The 23,233-nt window shown below is 36.1% G+C and overlaps 4 protein-coding genes, 2 long non-coding RNA genes and 2 pseudogenes across 10 annotated transcripts in view; 6 read left to right on the forward strand and 2 right to left on the reverse strand.

The window, feature by feature from the left end:
* Positions 1-1,130: 1,130 nt before the first annotated feature.
* LOC140990036 (uncharacterized) lies at positions 1,131-2,251 on the forward strand. The gene has a single exon (XM_073459622.1). The coding sequence runs from the start codon at positions 1,131-1,133 to the stop codon at positions 2,205-2,207; it is 1,077 nt and encodes a 358-aa protein (XP_073315723.1). The 3' UTR covers positions 2,208-2,251.
* The window catches only part of LOC140990512 (zinc finger protein ZAT10-like), a 60,204-nt gene continuing 38,291 nt past the window's right edge, over positions 1,321-23,233 (forward strand). Inside the window, exon 1 of the mRNA XM_073460239.1 lies at positions 1,321-1,331. The gene's annotated coding sequence lies outside the window, so the exon portion shown is untranslated. The remainder of the gene's footprint in view (positions 1,332-23,233) is intronic.
* Positions 3,488-4,649, forward strand: LOC140990511 (exocyst complex component EXO70I-like; annotated as a pseudogene).
* On the forward strand, positions 4,416-5,787 carry LOC140990037 (exocyst complex component EXO70I-like; annotated as a pseudogene).
* LOC140990729 (uncharacterized) lies at positions 8,399-11,884 on the reverse strand. Its single transcript, XM_073460567.1, has 6 exons — positions 11,262-11,884; positions 10,619-10,760; positions 9,741-9,900; positions 9,307-9,501; positions 9,007-9,056; positions 8,399-8,615 (listed from the first exon to the last, which is right to left on the reverse strand). Exons 1-5 carry the CDS (start codon positions 11,767-11,769, stop codon positions 9,051-9,053), a joined length of 1,011 nt encoding a protein of 336 aa, XP_073316668.1. The 5' UTR covers positions 11,770-11,884; the 3' UTR covers positions 8,399-8,615; positions 9,007-9,050.
* Positions 12,163-14,896, forward strand: LOC140990519 (uncharacterized). Of its 2 annotated transcripts, none has more exons than XR_012177660.1 (3): positions 12,163-12,367; positions 13,691-13,916; positions 14,730-14,896. It is a non-coding gene; the product is annotated as an uncharacterized lncRNA (long non-coding RNA). The 2 variants fall into 2 exon arrangements; XR_012177659.1 differs by having other exon boundaries at positions 12,171-12,367; positions 13,811-13,916.
* On the forward strand, positions 15,847-22,790 carry LOC140989523 (polyadenylation and cleavage factor homolog 4-like). Of its 4 annotated transcripts, none has more exons than XM_073458734.1 (7): positions 15,847-16,639; positions 18,073-18,174; positions 18,267-18,530; positions 19,459-19,989; positions 20,329-21,114; positions 21,199-21,747; positions 22,570-22,790. In XM_073458734.1, the coding sequence occupies exons 1-7, from the start codon at positions 16,286-16,288 to the stop codon at positions 22,612-22,614; spliced, it is 2,631 nt and encodes an 876-aa protein (XP_073314835.1). In that variant the 5' UTR covers positions 15,847-16,285; the 3' UTR covers positions 22,615-22,790. The 4 variants fall into 4 exon arrangements, with proteins under 4 accessions (XP_073314835.1, XP_073314836.1, XP_073314837.1 ...); XM_073458735.1 differs by having other exon boundaries at positions 18,267-18,521; XM_073458736.1 differs by having other exon boundaries at positions 15,848-16,639; positions 18,267-18,401.
* On the reverse strand, positions 16,803-18,003 carry LOC140989524 (uncharacterized). The gene is made up of 2 exons (XR_012177501.1): positions 17,714-18,003; positions 16,803-17,559 (listed from the first exon to the last, which is right to left on the reverse strand). It is a non-coding gene; the product is annotated as an uncharacterized lncRNA (long non-coding RNA).

Here is a 23,233-nt window from a genome sequence, read left to right on the forward strand (position 1 = left end):
TTTAAAAATATGTACTTTTCACTTTCACATTTTTTAGCACGTGTATGTGATGAGTGTCATAATTCAGTTTGGCCCCTCAACTAAATAAGAATATATTATCGGACCCTTTTTTATGAAGAATGAGTAAAATGTTTACGAGATTAAAGGTAAAGGGGTACGAGACATATATATATTATAAACCCGTCATCTTTCCGCAAAATAAAATGTTATATTGTTTATTGTAATAAGAAAATTTTGATCCAAGTTTAGAAAATAATGAAAGTTATAGACGCATCGAAAATTTATAATGTAATTTTAAACGTTGCTAATACAATTGTTAGATTAATGTTTTTTGAAAAACATGAAACCACGACATTTTGATTACTTAATTGTTTAATATCTATAGATTTTTATCAATTTTGAATAAGCTACCCCAATGGTTACGTACGTGTAACAAGCTGGGCATAGCAAAACCAAACCAAGGGGGAATATCGTGTTAGCCAACCAAATCGTTGATAGGTGTAGGCATGCATGCACCCCAATACCCACACGCGTTGCTGCATCTCCCCTTTTCCTTAATGGTGCAACAAAATGCGAGCCACCGCTTCATTGGTAAACATCAACTCTTTCTTTCTTTTTTAAACAAACGGCCCCTATATATATATATATTTATTTATTTAATTTATATTTATATTACTCACCCGAATCAATTATAAAATCGAACAATTTTTAGAGTGATCGTGATAATAATTTATAGGTAGGATGAAATTAATTATTATGTTAAGAAACCACACCCCCTCTTTTCACTTATTTGTCAAAGTTCAAACCGAGGAAAAGGCAGTTACGTTCCTTAATTTTATTTGTTCACTTTCACACACAAGAAGTAGACAAGATTACGGGGGTGTGATAATCAAGTGTAGTATTGAAATCCCACATGGGCTTATCTCTTCATTCTTAAACACGTACCCACCGTATACCTCCAAGTGTCGAGTTTACTTGATGTTGCCGCAATCTCATTCGCCGATATTCTTCTTAAAATCCCCTCACACTGTTCATCACTACACACCCAATTCATTCTCTTATCTCCTCCTTTCCCTTCGAGTTGCATACACAAGATTAATTTAATTATTTGGTCATTTTTCGATTAAAAAATGATTCAAACAATTAATCCTTATGCTTCTGCAAGAACTGCTGAAATCATGTCTAGGTATAGGCCTATCGCTCCAAAGCCTGAAGCCCCTTCTATAGCTGAGAATAGTGATATTCAGAACGGAAGTGAACAAGAGAATTCCGGCATGCCTCAGAGTATAAGAAAGTCTGCGTATTTGAGGGATGTGTGGGCTCATCTCCAAGCCCGGCCGACGCGGACGCGGAAGAGGGGCCGGAGTGCCGCCTTTCCGCCACCACCTATGAAGAGATCGAGGAGTGGTTTCCAGGGCATCTCTACTCCTTTTAAGATTACAAATTCACCCGCTAAAAACTTGGCCATGCATGGATTTTCTCTAGTGCCGATTAACTGCGGCCTGGACGCGGCCGTGACCACCTTGGCTGAGTCGGTGGCGCTTCCTATTCTCCACTACACCTCCTCGGACGAGACCCAGATCCCGGATACTGGGAATGAGGTAAAAGATCGGGTTTGCAGCAAAGGAATAGATTTGAACATGGAAGCCGACGAAGGTCCTAGAGAATTAGATTTCATGCCACAACTAAAGCAGCCTGTGAAGTCAAATATCATCACGCCTCAGCCAGTTCGACCCATCGGCTCCATCATCGTCGTGAAGAACATCGGCGATTATACAGGGCTGCACGCCGCCACTGTAAAGCTACCGGAGGAGGTGGAGAAGGAGATCGAGGGGGATGCAGTACCGGCCATTATATCTGATTCTAACAATAAAGTAAGAGTCACAAATGCTGCATACAAGGAGATGGTAGGCCAGCCCGAATGCTTCTGGCTGGACTGTGTGGCGGCGTGCGGCGGCGGGTGCAAAAGAATTGGTGGCGATGTTTTGCTTCAATTTTGTGGGGATTCAGAGGTGAAGATTATGTCGATGCATGGGTTTACAAGCCAAGTTGAGATTGTGTGGGAGCGTGAAGGGAAGAAGATCTGTGTGGATGGTTTCTGTGATGTAGTGAAAGTAGGGTCTGAGGAGAAAAACTGCAGGTTTTTATGGACGTTTCATACAAGTGAAGCTACTCCCAAAACTGGTTCGGATTCCGATAACATTTGAAATTTTTAAATGTAAAAAGTATATATATATATATATATACCTACCGTGCACACTTATGTGAGCACCGATGAGGTGTCACTCACNCTAAAAGATTTAGTTATTAATATAATATTATATATGTAGCGTTTGAATTAATCTTCGTCCGTTATTATATATTCTAAATTAAAATTAAGCATTTCATACAAAATTGGATTTATTTAATTCTCAAATCTGTTGTAGCTAGCTTTGTCTCTATCTTGATGTTTAATTATGCAGATATAATCTAAATAGGGAAAACTAAAAACAAAACAGTTTTGATGTTAAATTTTACGTAGGTGCGTACAAATCATTTGTTAATTTCTTTTAATTAAATATCTAAAAATACCGGGACGTATAATTTTTTCTATTTGACGAAAATTTGAAACTTTGCTAAATTTTTGAGATAAATTGTGAATGATATTAAAATGTAGGTTTCTTTGTATTTTATTTATACATAAGTGATTGATAAAAAAAATATTTAACATTTACATAAAATAAGATGAATAAAATTAAAAATTAGTTTAATAAATAATATTTTTAGTTTTTTTTTAAATATTTTCTACACCACATACACTGATAGATTAATTTAATAACGAATTTAATTTTTAAAGGATTTACGTATTTTAACATGAATTAAACATTATTCCTAAAAAACATCATAGGCGTCGCTTTGTCCTCATCTGCATCGTCTTAAAGCGGCAGACTCCTGATACTGTATTTTTCTTAAATATTTATTATTTTTGTTTTTGGTATGGTAATTTATTTGTGTATAGGGTAAATTCTCGCAATCATGATCATTAATTGTGCTAATTGTTTAGTATTATTTGATCAAATTTTATTTTATATATATATATATATATATAATCCAGCTAATTCTTTAATTAATTGTCCTTTTCAAATCACACAATAGATGCCATATGCTCTTTATTTGTATCGAAACCGAGAAATCCATAGGAAACATCATTTCATCCTCTTCCAATTAATATTATAAAATCTCCCTAATACACGAATAACTTTATTGGAGAACTTTTGATCTTCTAGTCATATGAATGCCGTCCATCACAATACATCATTCTCGCTAAATTTTGCGACTTTGGAGGTGAAGTGCAAGTGTTTCCCGAACAAAACAAAAAAAAACAAAAAAAAACATGACTTTTGTACATCAAGAATAGAGTCGACGTATAATTTTTTACGAACTGCATGACTTGTAACCTATAACTAAGGGTCAAAGAATGCAATTTTAACCAAAACTATGTCCTGTCCTCCCTTCCATAAAACCAACTTTCACGCATAAACCTGCGCTTCCAGTCAATGGATCCAAGAAGCGAAGATGACCCAATTTTAATCAAGCTCCAAACAGCTTGTTCTGATCTTAAAACGATCCTCAAATCCTCTGAGAATATGGATTCAACTTACCAAAAAATGGATGAGAAAAATGAGTCAATTCTAGAAGACCTAAACATGGCCTCAAGAAGAGCAGCTCCACTCCAATCCCTCTCCATTGCCACCAAAGCACTCGATACCCGTCTAAACCGAGCCGTTTCTCCAGCCCTATCGCTCCTAGAGAGCTTCAAACTACCCGAATGCCTCCCAAGAAACTTTCAGAAATAGCCTCCAAACTGATCGTGGAGAAAGAACCCACAGAAAGACTAGAGAAACTGATCTAGTATGTGGACTGTGTCGATAAGTTGAACGAATCAATCCACTCCATCAGCCAAGAAAGTGAATCTTCCATTCAAAACTTCAAGAAGTTGTTGAATTCTTGAGCAGGACTAAGGCCACAGATCATTACAGGATGCTTCGGTTAAGGGAGACGTTGATCACCCTTAAGGCGCTATATGAAACCAAGGTGGATTTGATGAAGTTCGATGGTTTGCAGATGAGGCATTGTTGAATTTGCAGGATGAGTGCGAGAGTTTGCTGCAGAAACTTAGCCAACAGAATTTTGGCGAAGGAAAAGGTGACGTTTAGAGCAAAATGGAGGTGAAGAATGGATTGGGGAGTGATTTGGATATTCCGGTGCTCAGATGAATTTCTGGGACTTTGGCTGCAAATGATTGCTTGGATGTATGCATCGATATATTTGTAAAGGTTAGAGTAACTTTCTTTCTTGTTCATTTTCCTTTGACAACTTTCGCATGTTTGCTAAGAATTGGACGTTCTCATTCTTGCTTGCTAGGTTGAGGGCGAATGTTGAAGTTTACATAAAAAAATTCTTTTAAATCCTGGTATATATGATAAATGTACTGTAGCGTTCGATTATTATCTAAGATTTTATCATAAAATCCATTCTAAAACAACCCTTTTTCCGCTACGGTTGACAGGTAAGATGTAAGATATAGACGGGCGGCCAAGGCATTAATGAGACTAAGCCCAGATTACCTAAGAACATACACACCAGAAGAAATTGATCAGTAGAATGGGAGAGTTTAGAAACAGCAATTGCTTTTTGGATCCAACACTTTGAACTTGCGGTCGAGGTAGTTTTCGTATCAGAGAAGAGCCTCTGCAAACATGTACTAGGAAACATCATGGAAGGAATGGTATGGCCAGAATGCTTCATAAAGATTGCAGACAAAATCATGGCAGTCTTCTTCCTATTCGGAGAAGGTGTTGCGAGAAGCGACAAAGGACCCCAGAAGCTGTTTAAGCTATTAGACATGTTTGATTCATTAGAAAAGCTCAAATCTGAATTCTCAGAGATTTTTCAAGGTGAATCCGGTGCAGATATATGCTCACGATTTAGAGAACTGGAAAAACTATTGGTTCATGCTCCAACAAGAGTTTTTTTGGAGTTCGGGCTTCAGATAGAAGGGAATGGTGATGGTTTACCTCCACCAAAAGATGGATCAGTTCCTAAACTTGTTAGATATGCCATCAACTACCTCAAGAATCTAGCAACGAATAGTTACAGTTCGCCGATGGCTAAAGCACTCAAGACTGGGCAGTTATGGAAAGCAGGCATACCATCAAATCCAGAAAACGATCAAGAGTTACTGAAAGATGCCATTTCTAATGTCATGGAGGCCATCCCACGAAACATCGAGTCCAAGAAATGCCGTTACAAGGACAAAGTACTTGCTCAAATATTTACTATGAACGCCTATTTTATATCTACATGAGGACTCGAAATGCGGAGCTTGGGAAGCTATTAGAAGAGCCGTACGTGAAGAAAAGATACCGACAAGTTGCCGAAGAATCTGCTTATTTGTATCAAAAGCAAGCTTGGGGTTCTTTGATCAAATTGCTGGACATAGAAGAAATCCAGAAAATGGATAAAAAGGATGGAATTGGAGTTTTATTGAGGGGCAAAATGGAAGCTTTCCTGGTGGGAGTTAATGAAATGTATCAAAGGCACAGGAATACTTAAAATATCGTTTCCGATGCTGATTTAAGGGATCAAATGAGGCAGGCTTCTGTCAGGTTAATAGTGCCTGCATACTGTGACTTTTTCGACACTTACTCGTCACTTCTGCTGCAGGTCAAGTCTTATCTTTCCCCAGATACAATACAAGGATTGCTGGTGCACATTTTTGGTGGACCAATTAAAAAAAGAGATTGAAACATAAAAGATGTAAAAATTAAGGATTTTTACTTTTTTTAAAAAAAAAGAAGGGGTTGACTCTTGATTATTACTTTAAGTGTAATTAAAATCTTTAACTTAATTAATTTTCTTTTTCTTTTTCTTCTCGGTCGACACAAAATTTATTTTGAGAAAAAATATCAATCCATCCAGAAAAAATAGTCGACCAAAATTAAGTTAATTTTCTTGGTCGACCAAGAAATTTTCTTGGTCGACCAAACATTTTCTTGGTCGACCAACATAATTTTGGTTGACCAAGAAGAAATTGTATGTTTTTTTTTTGTTATTTTTATTATTTATTTTTGTCTATTCTAAGTATCTTATTCTCTTAATTTTTGTTGAATTTTGTAGGATATACCTTTGGATCGACCCAAAAGCAAAGCAACAAGGGTCGACCAAAAAAAAAACAAGGTCTACTTTGTGTCGACCTAGCTAAATATGTGATTCATATGTTAAAACATGTAATATTATATAACATAATTGTGAAATTATGATTCATATATTAAAAACATGTACATAATTGTGATTCATATATTAAAACATATAACATAGTTGTGAAATTGTGATTCATATGTTAAAACAACATGTAACATAATTGGTTTTGAAATTATGATTCATATGTTAAAACATGTAACATAGTTGTAAAATTGTGATTCATATGTTAAAAAATATAACATAATTGTGAAATTGTGATTCATATGTTAAAAAATATAACATAATTGTGAAATTATGATTCATATGTTAAAACAACATATAAAATAATTGGTTGTGAAATTATGATTTATATGTTAAAACATGTAACATAGTTGTAAAATTGTGTTTCATATGTTAAAACACACATGTAACATAGTTGGTTATAAAATTGTGATTGATATGTTAAAACATGTAACATAGTTGTGAAATTGTAATTCATATATTAAAACATGTAACATAGTTGTGAAATTGTGATTCATATGTTAAAACATGTAAAATAGTTGTGAGATCGTGATTCATATGTTAAAACAACATGTAACATAGTTGGTTGTGAAATTGTGATTCGTATGTTAAAACATATAACATAATTGTGGCTCATATGTCAAAACACATGTAACATAGTTGTGAAATTGTGACTCATATATCATAACATGTAATATAATAATGTAACATTATAGAACATACTTGTGAAATTATGTGATTCGTATGTTAAAAAACATGCAACATTGATCAAAATTATGTAATTATCCGTCAAAATTAAATAATTATCGACCATATTTATCAAATATATGGATTAGAAAAAAAGCCGACACAAAAACAACCTTGATGGTGGTCGACCACCTCCAAGCAATTGCTTGAAGTGGTCGACCAAGACCAAACGACCAACTCTTGGTCTTGGTCGACCAAAAGACCAAGAGACCAAAATTTTGGTCTTGGTCGACCAAGACCAAGTTGCTTGGAAGTGGTCGACCAAGACCACTTTCAAGCAATTTNCTTCCCTAAATTTCCCAAATTTTTGAAGATGGTGATCAAGGAATAGATGGAAAGTCTGAACTTGCACGTCTTCAACCGAGCAGGTCTGATCGAAAATTCCCGACGTCCTGAACTTGATAACAGTGATTTATAAATAGAGTGGTTGAGCATATTTATAATTTCTACCAACCAGCCCTTGAGATATTTTAAAGAGAGAATCTCACCGTGGGAGATGATGAATACGTACTACGTAATCGTGTCCGCAGGCATTGACAAACAAACTCTAACCCCAGGCCGTTGTTGACTTGTGTTCGATGATCCGAATCCTTTCGTAAAACAGGACATGCTTTAGAATTAATGGAATGCAAATTTGTTGGATTTCACTTTTTTTTTTGTCATTTGGTATTTTTGAAATAATTCGATATTTGTAAATAGTTGTTTTCGTTTTAGAAGGATTATCATTATATGATAACGATCTTTTCTCGTTTGGCGTTCAAGCTATATTAGCTTCGACTAGTATCTATAGCATAGATTATGAGCCATCTCATCGAGGCACGTCAAATACATTTTTCTCCAAGTTTTTATCGTTTTCAATCAAAATAAAACCGAAACATGTTCAATCCAATATTTTAAAAGATTTATTGTCGCTTTATTTGTTCTTTGTGAACACTCTACTCGCACGCACAATGTGCGTGGAGAAGGCTAATAAAGTGGCTATAATTGTTATCGCTGGAATATCGATGGCTCGTGGAGCTAATCTTTGAGAAAGACTGGACGGTAATTTTTTGACCAGTAGCTAGCCACCACCCTTTGCCGGCTTCAATAAAGATCCCCATATTATCACGCCAGATTGATGTTCCACTCCAAAGGGAAAAAACGAAGACGATCTCTTCAAAAACAGCCCAAAAACACTTACGTAGGCAGGTTCATGCGAATTCTATGCTCTTTTAGCATACTCAAAAGTTAAGAAACAGAAAGGGAAAAAATCTCTTTTGAACTTTATTTTGTTGCTAAGTTTTGCATCACTTCGGGGTTTGTATGTAAATTACCTCTTTTTCTGGTTTTTCCAATTCTTTCTTTTGCTAAGATCTATGGGTTTTTTGAACTGTTCGATCCATTTTTAGCTTCTATTTATCTGAGTAAGTTGTGTTAGCTGAATCTTTTAAAGTCGATTGTCATTCATTATCACAAACAAGTAATTCTACCCCCACAGAATATCAGTATTGTAAGGATGATCCAACGACACAAAATAAAAGGTTGGTCGAATCAGCGCAACGGCAACACTTACAAATAATCACCTTCTGCAGATGTTATGCTTCATGCATCATCTTCTCAGTAGCATAAAACGATATCTCGACCACTGGCACAAGAAAAAGCAAACTCTGCTTAAAGATCAACATTGGCCTAAATTATAGAAAAGTAGGGTTGTATCCATGGATGAGCTGTAAAGCACCACTTTCTTCGTGGGATGGAATAATAAAGGATCTATAATATGAGGTTTATAAATCGAAATATATGGATAATATATTTTTTTTTAAAACAAGAAGTAGTTGTAGAATTCGAGCCAAAGATAAATAAGGAAATAGACCAAGCTGTGCCTAGAGGATGTAACCACTCCAATGAAATAAATTGTCATGCCTAATGAGTGGTTTTAATTGCTAAACAGTAGGTTTTATCCCTAAATTAAATCGGCCTATAATCTAAATTTCCAGGTCCGCCACTGCATACAAAAAAAGTGATTGTTGCTGACCTTTTTAGCTTAACCAGGAAGGATTCTGTGAATTTTAAATTATTCTTCATTCCTGCAATCAGTAAAAAGCATAGTAAATTCTTAGCTTGAGTTCAAACACACAAATTTAAGTGACTCGATTCGAATTGGACAATCAGTCAATGGAATAGGTACTTGGGTGTTCAAGACAACATTTATACCATGATGACCTTTAAGATATGCTGGACACTACACGAGGCATATACATTAAATGTAATGCCAAGCGTGATTTTTAGTTTCCTTAGCTAGGCCTGGGATAAAAGTATGTGTCCTTAACTACCAACCTTGAAGCGTTTCCTCCGCGAATCATCAGAGATAAACCGAGAGGCTTGAGACCCATGTCCATATGCTTGATTTCTATTATTTCTTGATCCTGTCACTGGCATCCATCTTCTATCTTCCACTTGGCCTTTAGAATTTTGAAAGAATCCATTCTTATCCCAAACCACTTCATAATCAGCCCTCAAGCGTGATCCTTGCTGCACTAATGACCAACTCCACGTCACAAATAACTTATTCAAAATAACTTATTCAATCCTCTTCACGTCAATGTATCTTAATCCTAAAATTGTCTGGATGAGTGTAATGACATATTTTACCATTCAACAGTCACCCAAAAAACTGTTGGTTTGATTGGTGCTCACGGAAGGGGAATGACATCAAATAAGTACAGCAGAGGTTGAAAATAATACATTAAAATTGGAAGATAGCAGTGTACCTTGACTAAGGACCGGCCGCATAAAACCTTTAAAGCATTGTAAAACTCTGTGTGACCTTTGAACCGAACAACAATCTTACAATTGAGGCCAGAAACTAGGTCCCCACCGTCTTCAACATCAACCTCAGCTCTATCATTGTCCTCAGCAACATCAAGATTTCTGTAGCAAATACAGTTAAAGTCATCGAAATACAGACATAGTTTCCATCACATAAAAAAATAACATAGCCGTCAAAGAGAAGATTTGAACTATAGCAAACGCATTCATCTTTCTGTATATAACTGATACTTTACCTCACAGAACTTTATCTTTCACAAATTTCATTCTTAAGGGAAATCATTGTGATCACACTAGACAAAATCTAAAACAGATGATACAAAATCTAAAACAGATGATAAAAGAATGATATGATAGGATATTAAAACAATACACTTTGATGTTAGGCCCACATACAGAATTCCGCAAGCTTGTGAAGAATTACAATGACGCCTGAGATTGAGCTAAACCTGAATTCAAGTTATTTGGTGCCTTCACCATTTCTTTAAACCCATTTTCGACACCAAAACATTGGAATTGGGGTTGCGAATTTTCAAACTTCATAACAGATTTACTCGAATGAGAAATTTATTAAAAGTTAAAACTAAAAAGTGCTAATCAAATCATCTAGGTGAATCGTTTCCAAATACACCCTTGAGGTTTAGCCCAAGTACAAAACTCCTAAGAATTTTTGCTTAAGCATGCCATTTACCCAAAAGATGAACAAAAATATATTCATAATTTCATTTAGAACATGGTAGGGGAGTCGTTTACACGACCTCCGAGAGGTTTCCATGTTTGAGCCAATGCTATTAAACCTAATATAAACACAAACACACACCTTATCTCTCCAAATGCCGAGAGAAGTGTGTGAGTAACTAGCATTGAAGGTTTGGATGAAACTCGCGGCTCGGCAAACCACCTTGATGGTGCACCTCTCATTATGAGGGTATCAGGCTGCTGTCTCTCAGCCATTCGGTACCCTACCATAATACACTTGCGTCAACCGTATTCAGAATTGATTATTGTGATCACACAGATAAAAATATCCAGAAAATACGAGGGTAGAAAAGTAAAAATGCAATAATTATTTCAAAGCAACTTATCATTTAAACAGTACAGATAAATGTAACCTAGAAGATAACTGCATAAATCAGAACCATTGAATTTCAAGATTAAGGAAAATTTATTTATTTTTACAAGTATGATTGCTGAAAAATTAAGATCCACACAGCAAGAATGCACTAAGATGAGATCTTGATAATTTAACTGAAAGCTCCAGTACAAACGCAAGCTAACTCTGCCAACTTCGTCGAAGAATAGATTCGGTGTAGCTGTAATTTGGCTAAAAGTCCCAGTACAGTTAGTTACTTCCCACATTTCTCTTGACAAATTCAGTTCTTTACCATACAAATGCATATTAATACAGAAAAATCAAACTGAACAAAAGCATTTCAAGAATAAGCAAAAAAAAAAAAACTAACTCGAATGTCCAAAGGCAGCAACTTCCTCCCATTCTTTCTTCATCCCTTCAAAATCATCGGACAAGGGCAACACAGCACTCAACTTAAACTTCACCCCCTCCAAATTCAACTCCATTCCATCCATCTTCTCCACAAAGCCCTTTCTCCACTCCAGAAATGTGTCTTCCACGCCATCTCCTTCGCTCAAGTCTCCAAACGCCCCCTTCGAAAAAGACCCAAAATCTAAAATAAATATACTCCCACGAGCCACCGGATCTTCACGCTTCCTCTTTTTTAAATCCTTGTACTTGTGTATTCTTATGTCTTCTTCGGCAACGGATATTGAGTGGGAGGTTTTGAAGTAATCGCTTAACGAACGTTTCAGCTTCCACTCGTCGATAGGGTACACGGATTTGTCCGCACGGTGGATTGTAAGATTGAGTTTTATACGAGGGACTAAAGAAAGACCGGAATCGAGTTCAAAGGTCTCCGTTGGGAGAACGCTGTCAAGTGGTTTCCGGTGGCTCATGGCGGCTCTTGTCTGATTGCAGGGAATTTGTTGTCTCCTCGGCTCAGAGATTAAACCTTGAGAAAATATAAAAGTTCCTTGCTGGTTCGAGCCACGTTGGAAGAAAATTATAAGGTTTGGATTATGCCGAATCAGGTTTATTCGATTCAGGTCCACTTTTTTCAACTTGAACATTTTTACTAACTATACTTGAAAATAAAATAAAAGCTCGATTAATATTTATTTAATATATAATTTGAAAAAAGTCGGATTTCATATTATAAAGAAGATTAGGAAAACGTTTTAAAAAATGAGTATTTATTTTTTTATGAAGTTTTATAAATTTATTAAGAAAAAATCCATAATTTTATTTGCTAACATTATTTAATACTTGGAAGATTCTCACCTCACATAGCAATTGATGGTAATTAGATTGTTGAGAAGGATGCACTCGAAGCAATTCAAATTATTCACGTCCGGACGTGCTTCTTTTTCCTTTATCTTGGGAACTTGAGAGATGGGTAGCTTCGCTTGCTTCGATGGAGGGGGCAAGCAGAGGAGGAGGGAAGAAGAGCGTTTGGCCTCTGAAGAAGCCCGTGCTAAAGCCAGCACAGAAAAGGTAAAGTTTTTTTTTTTTTTTTTTGTTGATTAGTTTTCTGAGATTTTATTGAGAAGGCTGATTATTGCTAATATCGAATCGAAATCTGTTTTGATGTGAATTGCGCCACAGTTGATCAATACCATTTGTATGTCTCAGGGCCCATTTCGGTATTGTCTGGTTTGTGGTTGTATCCGTGGCATCTAATTAAAATATGCAGAATTTTATTTGTAATTTATCCAAAAAAAATTAAGTTTTGATTTTCAAGGTACTCAAACATTACGAGTGTGCTCCTCGTGTTGTTTGTTGTTAAGATGTTGCATTGATGACAAGGAACTGATACTACTGAGCTGTTCTCAAGCTATTGTGAAGGGAATAAGACCAGGCTTAGAGAACATCACCAAGTCAGAGATACTTCTCTCTCCATGCGCTTTTGGAATATCTAATGATCTTTTTTAAGTTTGCATGAAATTATCCTAAAGCAATAATATATCCATTTTGATCTTGGAATTGGTACGAAAAAGGGGAATACAGTTGACATTTTATCGAGGGCAGGTAGAGCTACTAATTTCAACTCAAAATCAAACTAGATGCTCTTATTAGATCTTATTGTCTGTAGAACTCACCTAGAAATCAATCTCGTGGAGCAAATTAAAGAACCTTTTGGTTTGTCCCTTGGCAAACGATCTATATGGAGGAGATTCATCCTACAATAGATGACAATTCTAATAAGCTATATTTCGATGGTTATGAAAATCTGCGAACTTACATGACCTTCAAAATCACATGCATAGTCTCCTTACTCAATAAACTTAAAAGAATTTTTACATATAAGAGATAATAAAGTAGATGGAACGGAGAATGAAAAACCTTCAAGAAGATCCACTTCGATGCGTTTTGTGGATTATATGAGGAAAGAGAACAATTGGGATTTTGTAGTAACTGAGAAGCATTTGTAGTTATACATGACTGTTTTCGGTACGTTATGATGGCAGATAACTCTGTATGTTTGTTGTTGACATATATGTCTATTTCCCAAGCCCATGTACTTATTAATAAAATTGGAAATCATGCATATGTGAAGTTTGATGATATGTATCTGAAGATCTGAAATAGTATTCTTCTTTCAGCAACTAGAAAATCATTGAGTTTGGATAGGTTTTGAGTTTCGTAGTCATGTTTCTCAGTTGGTCAGCTTAAAGAAGTGAAAAACCTGGCAATCTAGCATAATATTTTCCAGTTTCATCTGTTATCATTTCTCTCCAACAATGGGCTCTTTATATTGCAGCTTCGTCTATAGTTCTATTGGCTTCTTGATTGTAAACTAATTGTGCTTGTAACCAGCTCATCAGCCAGCTATCATGCACGTCTTTAAGTTCCTATCCTGCACAACCAAGTGATTCGAAGTCTACGGTATTCTCTTGTAAACTCTGCATGACATGCTTGTTCCCACCATGACTGCAGGCAAGAACAATTTTAGCAATCTCCAGCAGGAAGAGCTGCAAAAGCACAGCTAGCAGCTGCCGCAAAACAAAAGGCTAATACTAATCAAGGCGAACCAGTTCTTAAGGTATAAATACCTATATATATCCTTTTGTTTTCACTGTCATAGTTGCATGGGCTACACTGGAGTTTGTCCTTGGTGTGCGCTTGTTAAAGAATAATGGTGCTCTGGTAATGATACACCAATTTGATCTTATTTTGTTGCATTGGCAGATGGGATGTATAGGCATTCCTAAATTACAACTGAGTGGGAATGTGTCATATACTAGAGTTCTTGACAGTGATAATTGGATGTATAGGCATTCCTAAATTACAACTGAGTGGGAATGTGTCATATACTAGAAATTTGAGCATATTATATATTAGTACAAATGCCAATTCCACATAATTTTCAAATGTCAGGAGACTTTCTGAAAGGCTTGATAAGCAAGTGATCTTACTATCCTCTGTGACTATATTGTTTTAGAGTGATAGTGTTCAAGTGAGGAAGAATGGGACCAAAAATCTTATTCTTTATTCATTAAAAAAGAATATCAGAGAATTACATGGTCTTTTATCCAGCTAGCTTGGACCTAACCAACTAAACTAACTGCATGAACACAAAATAAAAAGCGTAAGTACAAAACACGATTTATGACCAATGTAAACTAATATAACAAACACATCCCCTTCAAACTTGGTACAAGTCTTGGCACCAAGCTTGGATATCAATAGTGAATGTTGTACCTCGCTCGATCCCTTGGTGAAAATGTCAGCCAACCGATGAGAAGTAGAGATATGCAGTATATGCAGAATTGTCACGTAATTAAGCAATATGTATATGCATTGTTAGTACATAGTTAGAATTATACAAGGGATTCTTATTGTTACAATCTTGCAGAATCTGGAGCAAGTGCACTTCAACTGGAGATGATAATCGGCGTGAAATGTGGGCAAATAGCTAAAAAAATAAAGCTGAATTGTTTGATTTCCTCATATATGTATATTATTTTCATAAATGTAAACCATTTCCAATTTTGGTGCGTTTGATTTAATCAACGATGACAGTCATTTGATTGCATTGTGTGTTTATACAGTTCGAATAATGATTTTTTTTTTAAAATCTAAAATTATTAAAATAGAGATAAAAATAAGATTGAATTTGAAAATTTTAAATAAAATTATAATTGAGATATTTTAAAAAATAGATTATTTTAGGAAAATAAAAAATCATCAATTTAGTTATGTAGTGATGTTATCATTGTAATTTTAAATCAGATTTCAACAAATTAATTAGAAATTATTTTGTCGAGGGATACCAACTTTGATTATATTTGAAATGATTCTAGAAACCTGAATCCAAACACGTCCTCTTAAAATGTAGTTTAGTCTGATTTTTTCAATGATAATTTTCATTATATTAAAATTTTATTAAACATGCTTATTCGTGTGTAAAATAAATGTCGTTTGTGGAGGTATCTATTTATTTATCTTCAATTAGAGATTTTATCAAATATTATATTTATAGGCCGCTATTTTATCACAATATATTCAACAAAATTATCTTACGCTAACTGATTTTCGTTGTATTGTCAAATAGATCATTAAATTTGATCAGATTAGATGAGTTTTGATAATAAATAAAAAGTCGAGGTGGTACTAAGCAAGCTATGGTATTAAATAAAAGTCATATCGAGATATCAATCTTTGTTTGTACAATAGGTCGAGTTTTGCGAAAAAATATTTAAACATTAATTTAATAAATCAGATAATATTAATTCTTGATTGATATTCATATGTTTGCCCCAACAATAAAATATATTTTGATAGTGTACATACGAATTCCAAAAAAAAAGAAAGAAGCGTATATATTCCAACACTACAAATCAATTTTATTTTATTATATAAAAATTAATAAAATCCTAATATATATTAAATGTTAAAATTATTTCTAAAACGATTACACACATAATAAATAATAAATAAATAGGTAAAATGTATGTATTTATGCGTGTATGTTTAAATACATAGAGATTGTCGATCTTCTCACATCATCCCTCCCATAAACCCCCCTGCTCTGCCGTTCCGTCTTTGTAGTATTGGTGGGAATTCGGTGCAGATCTCACGCGTGCTCCGCCGCTAGCCACCACATTCGCGCCCCCCCTTTCGTCATCCTTTGGTCCTCTTTTCTTCTTCATCCCTTACGGTACTTGTCTCATATTCGACGACGGCACGCCCTAACGCTCACCACATAAAAAAGTTGCGGACTTTCGGTTGTTGGAATTTCCGGTTGTCTGTCCAATTTGTTATTGCCGGTTTTTTTTTTAAATTATCGTTTCCTGTGTTTTTGTTGTTTAAATTCGAACGCTGATTCGAAACCCTAATTTTAATTTCCGCGAGGACCAAAACCCCATTTCCATTTTACTCGATTTTCTTCTCTTAGCGTCTTATCCGTCGATGGACAATCTTTCAAGATTTCAGAATCCTATGGCTATCAGCAACGGAAGTTTTAACAAGATACCACCAAATCGAAATGATGCCGTTGGCATGAGACCCTCTCCGCAGATAATTCTGGATCGATTTAGGGAAATGGTGAGGGAGAGGGAGGAAGAACTTGGGTTTTTTGGTGGTCTTGGCGAAGAAGCAGTTTCACCTTTAAGTATGGATGAAATTGTACGGTTTTATGAGATCGTTCTATCAGAGCTTACATTTAATTCCAAGCCCACAATCACTGATCTCACAATGATTGCGGGTGAGCAGAGGGCGCATGCAAAGGGGATTTCTGAAGCTATTTGTTCCCGGATTATCGAGGTATAGCATCTAGGATACTTTTGGAATCCTCGACAGCCTTTTGGAATTCTTGTAAATATGTTGATGTGGTAGTCTTGATTGTATTGGAGTTGTAGCGATTGGAGTTGTAGAGAATAAAGAGTGTGAATTGAAGCTTCGTTTTTATTTCTTCCTCTGTTTTTCCGTTGAAGTTTTATTATTTTTATTATTTCATTTTCGTTTTAGTTTACAAAAAATCATGAGCCTGGTAATCTCACGAATGAATGAAATACAGCAAGTAAAGTGTCTGCTAGCACAGATTTGAAGATTTGGGGAATAATTTCTAGCAAGTTTTATTTAATCACGAGGTTACTCCGTATGAGAACCAAACCAAGCTACCAACTTTGACGTAACTAAATTTACATGAATTATCTCATTGCAAGAGCCATACACCTTCAGATCTTCAAATTATGGGTTGAAAATACGGTTTTAATCTCATTCTGAGCAAGAAATAAAATTTTCTTTTATTTAAAATATGAATTTGAATATATACGCCAGGAGAGCGGAGCTCGAGTAGTACAAATCTTTACCAATTTTGGTTTCCTTATAGCTGTTGACGCTGTAGAGATTGATCATGTATGTATTCACAGAGTTTCATTTCACTTGAGGAAGTGCTGTTTTCTTTTGTTTGATACTGTTTGGTGATCATAGCTTTATAAAAAAAAAATTTTCTTATTTTCTTCATGTTTCCATGAAAATTTTCCTGGCAACACTAGCCTGTACTGAATTTAAGGCATTGGCTTGACAGTTGTCTGTTTGTTGGGGAAATGTGATTGTGTCGTCTTAATGGTCACATACCTTTGGAATGCTGTGGCAAAATGGAAATATGAATAACTAGAACTCTGATGGCACTTATTCACGGTGAAACATCTAATGAAAAGGTGTTGAATTTTGTTGATTCTCTTCTATTTTGATTATCCTGGTAATGTGATGGTTTAGGCTCACACAATTTATGCTGCTGTTGGCTCTACTGTGATTTGCCCGTTACCTGTTGTCCTCCATGAATCACTGTGTGTACTCTGCCTTGTTTACAAAAACTTGTTTCATACTTTATACACTTGATGTTCCAGATGTTCGATGTTGACAATAGAAAGGGCTATTACTTTTGGAAAGATTAGCACCACTGCTCAAAACTGTTTTTGGATTATAAAAAGTAGTGCTTCGATATTCTATCTCTGCCACTCATTGGATATCCCCGAGTCAATGACTTAATGCTCGTGCTCCCAATCAAGATTTGGTTTCTATAATAGTTAGGATTGTCAACATTCATATGTGTCTGTTTCCTGTAATCATGCACTTTTATTATTTGAATTAGTCTCTTTTTTATTTTCTTGTCTCATCTCAACCTACTAATTGTAGGTTCATACACTATGTGGCTTAAAGACTTCCGATTCTCTGATATTTATCTCTTCCAGGTTCCTGTCGATCAAAAGCTGCCTGCCTTGTACCTTTTGGATAGTATTGTGAAGAACATAGGTAAAGGATATATTTCATACTTCTCTGCCCACTTGCCTGAGGTGAGGACTAAAGAATTGAATATTGAATAAATTTGTTTTCTCATTTGCATTTGATATGCTGTGTTTTCTCATTTGCGTTTGATTTCCAAAAGGTTTTTTGTGAGGCCTATGCTCAAGTCCACCCCAATATGAACCCTGCAATGCGCCACCTTTTTGGTACATGGTCAGCTGTGTTCCCTGTGTCAGTACTTCGCAAGATTGAGGAACAGTTACAGTTTTCCCCTTCTGTAAGTGGTCAATCTCCTATATTGAATTCTTTGAGAGCTTCTGAATCTCCTCGACCTACACATGGAATACATGTGAACCCTAAATATTTGGAAGCACGGCGGCAGTTTGGTCATTCAACTGTAGGCTCCGTAAGCTTTAATGAAATTATCTCTTCTTTTAACTCTCTTACTTTGTTGTATTTTGTCTTGCTTGCCATGATTCACTCGTTACATTGTGCATGCATTGCATTTTTATGATTCAAATGGATTGATCCTTGGTTCACCAGTATTAATAGCCTAGAAAAGAGTAAATTGGATTGAATGCTACGATCTCCTCTCTTTGTTACATATTTGTGTAATAGAGAAAGCATGCGACTCATTCACTGAAGTAGACACGTGACTATTTTGAGGCCTAAAAACTCTTTTAGGCTATTTTTATATTACTGGTAGGTCTTTCCAAGATGTATTTATTGAAATTCATGCTTAGCCTTTCTGCAAGTAAAAGTTGTGTACATCATTTGAGGAACCTTACTCTCTATACTGGACTGGCCTTTTCATTTGAAATAATATTTGACAAGTGGACATATCGTTTTGAGTTCTTTTAGACCTCCCCTTTGATGTGGTCAATGTTTCCAAGGATTAATACAGATACTTTTATTGCAACTAGCCAATTTTACACAAAAAAATAGTTTTACTTCTTAAATTTAGCAAAAATATTATAATGCTAATTTGGAGGCTAAATTTCACGAGCACGAGTTGTTATAGTTTACTGTTTGTGCCTTTTGTTTTACATAGTATGGACTTCATCTATCTCACTTCTTCAGATTATTTTCACTACATTTCATTACATTTTTTGTTAATTTTCTTTGAGATATTCTGGTCTTTTTTAATTGTTTTGTCATTTCTAAAATGAATTTATTGTTAAAGCTTTGGGAGTGTAAAGCTTATGTTTATGAGAACACTGGGAAAGTTCATATAACTGATGACATATGGAGGGACTAGTACCTGCGATATTATCAGGAACATTCATGGAGTACAGTGATCATGTTTTTACAATTTTGAGTTATTCAATTTGCAGGTTGGAGCTGAAGGTGCAAGCTCAACTGGTGGTGCAAACCGTGCAACTTCCGGTGTTGATGCGATAAAGAAGTCTCTGCCATCAATGGCCAAGATCATACGGTCCTCTACTTATAGAACTGGGCATACCGGGTCATTAGTGCCTTCACTTGATGAATTTAGCATCGATAATTCTCCAAGGAGAGTTGCTGTTGGGCCCTCACCATCTAGTTTGGGGATTAATTATGGCCTCAGTGAGGAGGAAAGCAGTGAATGGAAAATGAGAAATTGGCAGGGAAAATCCAATCATCATCTTAAAACTTCTGCTGCGTATAACCATAATAATGATGTTGATCTTCGAGGTCCTAGAGCTTTGATTAGTGCCTATGGAATTGATGAAAGGGAGAAAAATATGAGCTCCAAACGTCAAAGAGTAGAGCAGTTGGACGCCAATGTTATTGATTCGAAGGGAGCTCTTAGGACGTGGCAAAACACCGAAGAAGAAGAATTTGATTGGGAAGATATGACCCCGTCAAACACTAGTGCTCCTTTGGTGGGTGATTTCATAGGAAATCAGTCCAACGGTCGATTTTTTTGATTGCTAATAGCCTGATTAATTTTTTAGGATGCTTCTTGTATCTGCATGTGGTTAATAACTAGCTAGCAACTTTGAAGATTATCCTTTTCGCTATGATATGATTTGTTAGTTTATGACCTTTTCTGTAATTATATTATCATGTTTTTGTCGAACTTTTTCTCATGGCTATTTACTTTTTCGATACCAGGCTTTAGCTCCACGCCTAAGCAGGCACACCAACAATTAATCTTTTGTGACAACTTTGGTGATTTTTGAAAAATTAACTTGTTATATTTTCTTCTCTTTTTTTTGTAGCTTGGTCATGGAGCAATGAACAAGATTGCTGGAGTCCTGCCAAATGTTGCTGGCCCTACTGATTTGATAGTCCATATCCCCCCTCCTAATTTACCACCACAGCATTCTCAGAGTCGTCTATATGCCAACGGAGGTGGTTCATTTTTAGAAAATAGAAGCCATTTTACTTCTAGTTATAAAAGGCCCCCGATATTAGGTGATTTCCCAATATCAGATGGGATTTCTGGTGGGTCCTCAAATGTTGTATCCAAGCTTAGTTCTACTCGTGACTCTCCAGCTTCTGAGATTCGACCTGATGATGCTGCGGCTTTAATTAATTCAACATATCCTGTGAGGTTGTCGAGTTCACACATTGTAACCCCAATTTTTGCTCTTCCCCCACAATTGCAAAGCAGGGGTCAGTTTGGCACAGTTAATTCTGGGACACATTTGAGTGGCATTACAAGCATGTCACATTTGAACATGCCTCAAATTCCCAGTCAGAGTCCTGGATTAGTTCCTTTAAATCTCCAACGTCATGCGCCAGTTTCTTTTCTACAACCTAATTTTTTACCATCTCAGGAGTTTAGACCAAATTTGCTCCTGCCTTCTACTGCCTCAGTCCCATCACAGGCGAAAGTACCACCTCCAAACTATGGATACTTACAAGGTCATGGTCCTTCTATTGGTTTGGCCTCTTCTAATCTAGTTCCCGGTGGGCGTCCACCTAACTCTGGAGCCGTGGGGCCGCTTTCGACGTTATTTAGTTCTTTAGTGGCTCAAGGTGTGATATCATTGACAAAGCAGGTTTGTGATTGTGTCATTTATATCGTGTTACATAGTATCATCTAATTGGACAAACCTCTCACATCCTTTGTACACAACAAATAGGATTCTGTTGGAGTGGATTTTGATCCAGACAGTCTCAAGATGCGGCATGAATCTGCGATAACTGCTTTATATGGTGATCTGCCCAGGCAATGCACCACATGTGGTCTTCGATTCAAGAGCCAAGAAGAGCACAGCAAGCATATGGATTGGCATGTTAGCAGGAATAGGACATTAAAAACCCGTAAAACAAAGCCTTCTCCCAAGTGGTTTGTAAGTGTAAGTATGTGGCTTCATGGTGCGGAGGCATTGGGGACAGAAGCAGTTCCAGGTTTTTTGCCTGCTGAGAACACCGTTGAAAAGGAGGAGAACAAAGAACTGGCTGTTCCTGCTGATGAGGACCAGAATGCTTGTGCATTATGTGGAGAGCGTTTTGATGATTTTTACAGTGATGAGATGGAACAATGGATGTATAAGGGGGCTGTGTACATGTATTCACCGGCTGGGTCAACAGTAGGAATGGACAGATCGCAGTTAGGTCCCATAGTGCATGCTAAATGCAAGTCTGACTCTAATGGGATTCCACCTGAAGATTTTACAAGCGTTGAAGGGGTATGCTTTTCTTCACTGTTGTAATATGTTCTATGAATTTTCCTCTCTGCTCAATGTTGCCAACTGCTCAAACATATCGACTTCTCGTGAATATCATATTATTGTTAAGGTATTGAATGATGTGTATTATTGAGGAAAAATTGTTTCCAAACCTTTTCAAAATTATGATTATTTCGCGCCTTGAGTGTGTGTAATCTGCGTTAATAAAACATTTTACAATTTCTATTTTGTGATTTGAACTTGTGTTCTTTCTTTTGATGTCACCAAACCTTCATTTTTCTTCTTTCGCAGTCGTAAGCATGTCACCATAATCAGGGAAGAATTTATAATCCCTCCCCTCCCCAAAATAGTTCTAAAGTCTTTCATAGCCCCAAAAGTTCTATAAATGTATCATCTGGCTGGTTGTAGTTTCAAGGCTAACTCTGTGTGTTTGTGTGTAGTGAAAAACTCTAGGCATATCAATCTCTAGAATCTGAACTAGAGATCTTTCATCATATTTGAGACATTTTTTCTGGTTGCTGGTTACAATCAAGTTAAAATCGCAAGTGAATATGTTGGAATATTTATCATACTTGGCAACTGTTGTTGCACGTTCATGAGCAACTCCATCAGCAGAAATGTATTGTAATAATAAAATATTGGCAGCGTGCATTGCAATTGACAAGCTTTCATGTTGTGGTTTACAATATAATCTTTGGTTTGGTGGCATGCTTGTGCAAATGAAAAATATTCTATTTTATATCAGCCTTGATAACTTGACTCTTGTGGATAAATCTGATTAAAACAATCATTCAGCCTTCTTTTAATTGTGTCAATGTTCAGGAATTGGCTGAAGAAGGTGGTCCAAAGAAAAAACTGAGGAGCTAGCCTTCTTAGGAATGGTTGGATAGTTCTTTTGTAACTTATCAAGCAGTTGTCAAGTGATATTTTATTTTTCCCTACATTTTGTAGCCTGCCAGATTCTTGTACATATATACTACAGTTGGTTTATTCACTTTGTCTTGTTCGCATGAAAAGGAAAAGTAGAACCCATGCTGTTACAACTTTGTTTCTCTGGAGTTGTTCACTCTCACTTCCTTAAAGAATTATTGGGACAATTTTTAACTTTTTATAAGTTTCCAACGGCATAGGGGGCTGGGTTGGGGCTTGTTAAAGGTTTTAGTCGAAAGTTCTCTCTCGCTCCTGTTTTGCAGGAGGTGGCTTGAAATAGTTTCATGACTAGAAGACCAGCATGGGGATGAGCACATCTTGGAGCCGACTACAATATTTCTGGAGAAAGAGTATGTTTTGCTGCACATGTTGAGATCACATCAATTAGTCTTCATGATGGAGTTTATTCTTACGATTTGGGGGTCAAAATACGAAATTGGCTGGTCTGATTATGTTAAAGTTGTTAATGACACGCATACTCTGTTATAATAGTGCTGAATACTTCATGCATTAGGGAAAATGATGCTCGTGTTCGAAATTTCCTATGTTTTGGAAT

The sequence above is a fragment of the Primulina huaijiensis genome, chromosome 12 (genome assembly GCF_012295235.1).
Source record: "Primulina huaijiensis isolate GDHJ02 chromosome 12, ASM1229523v2, whole genome shotgun sequence".
NCBI lineage: Eukaryota > Viridiplantae > Streptophyta > Magnoliopsida > Lamiales > Gesneriaceae > Primulina > Primulina huaijiensis.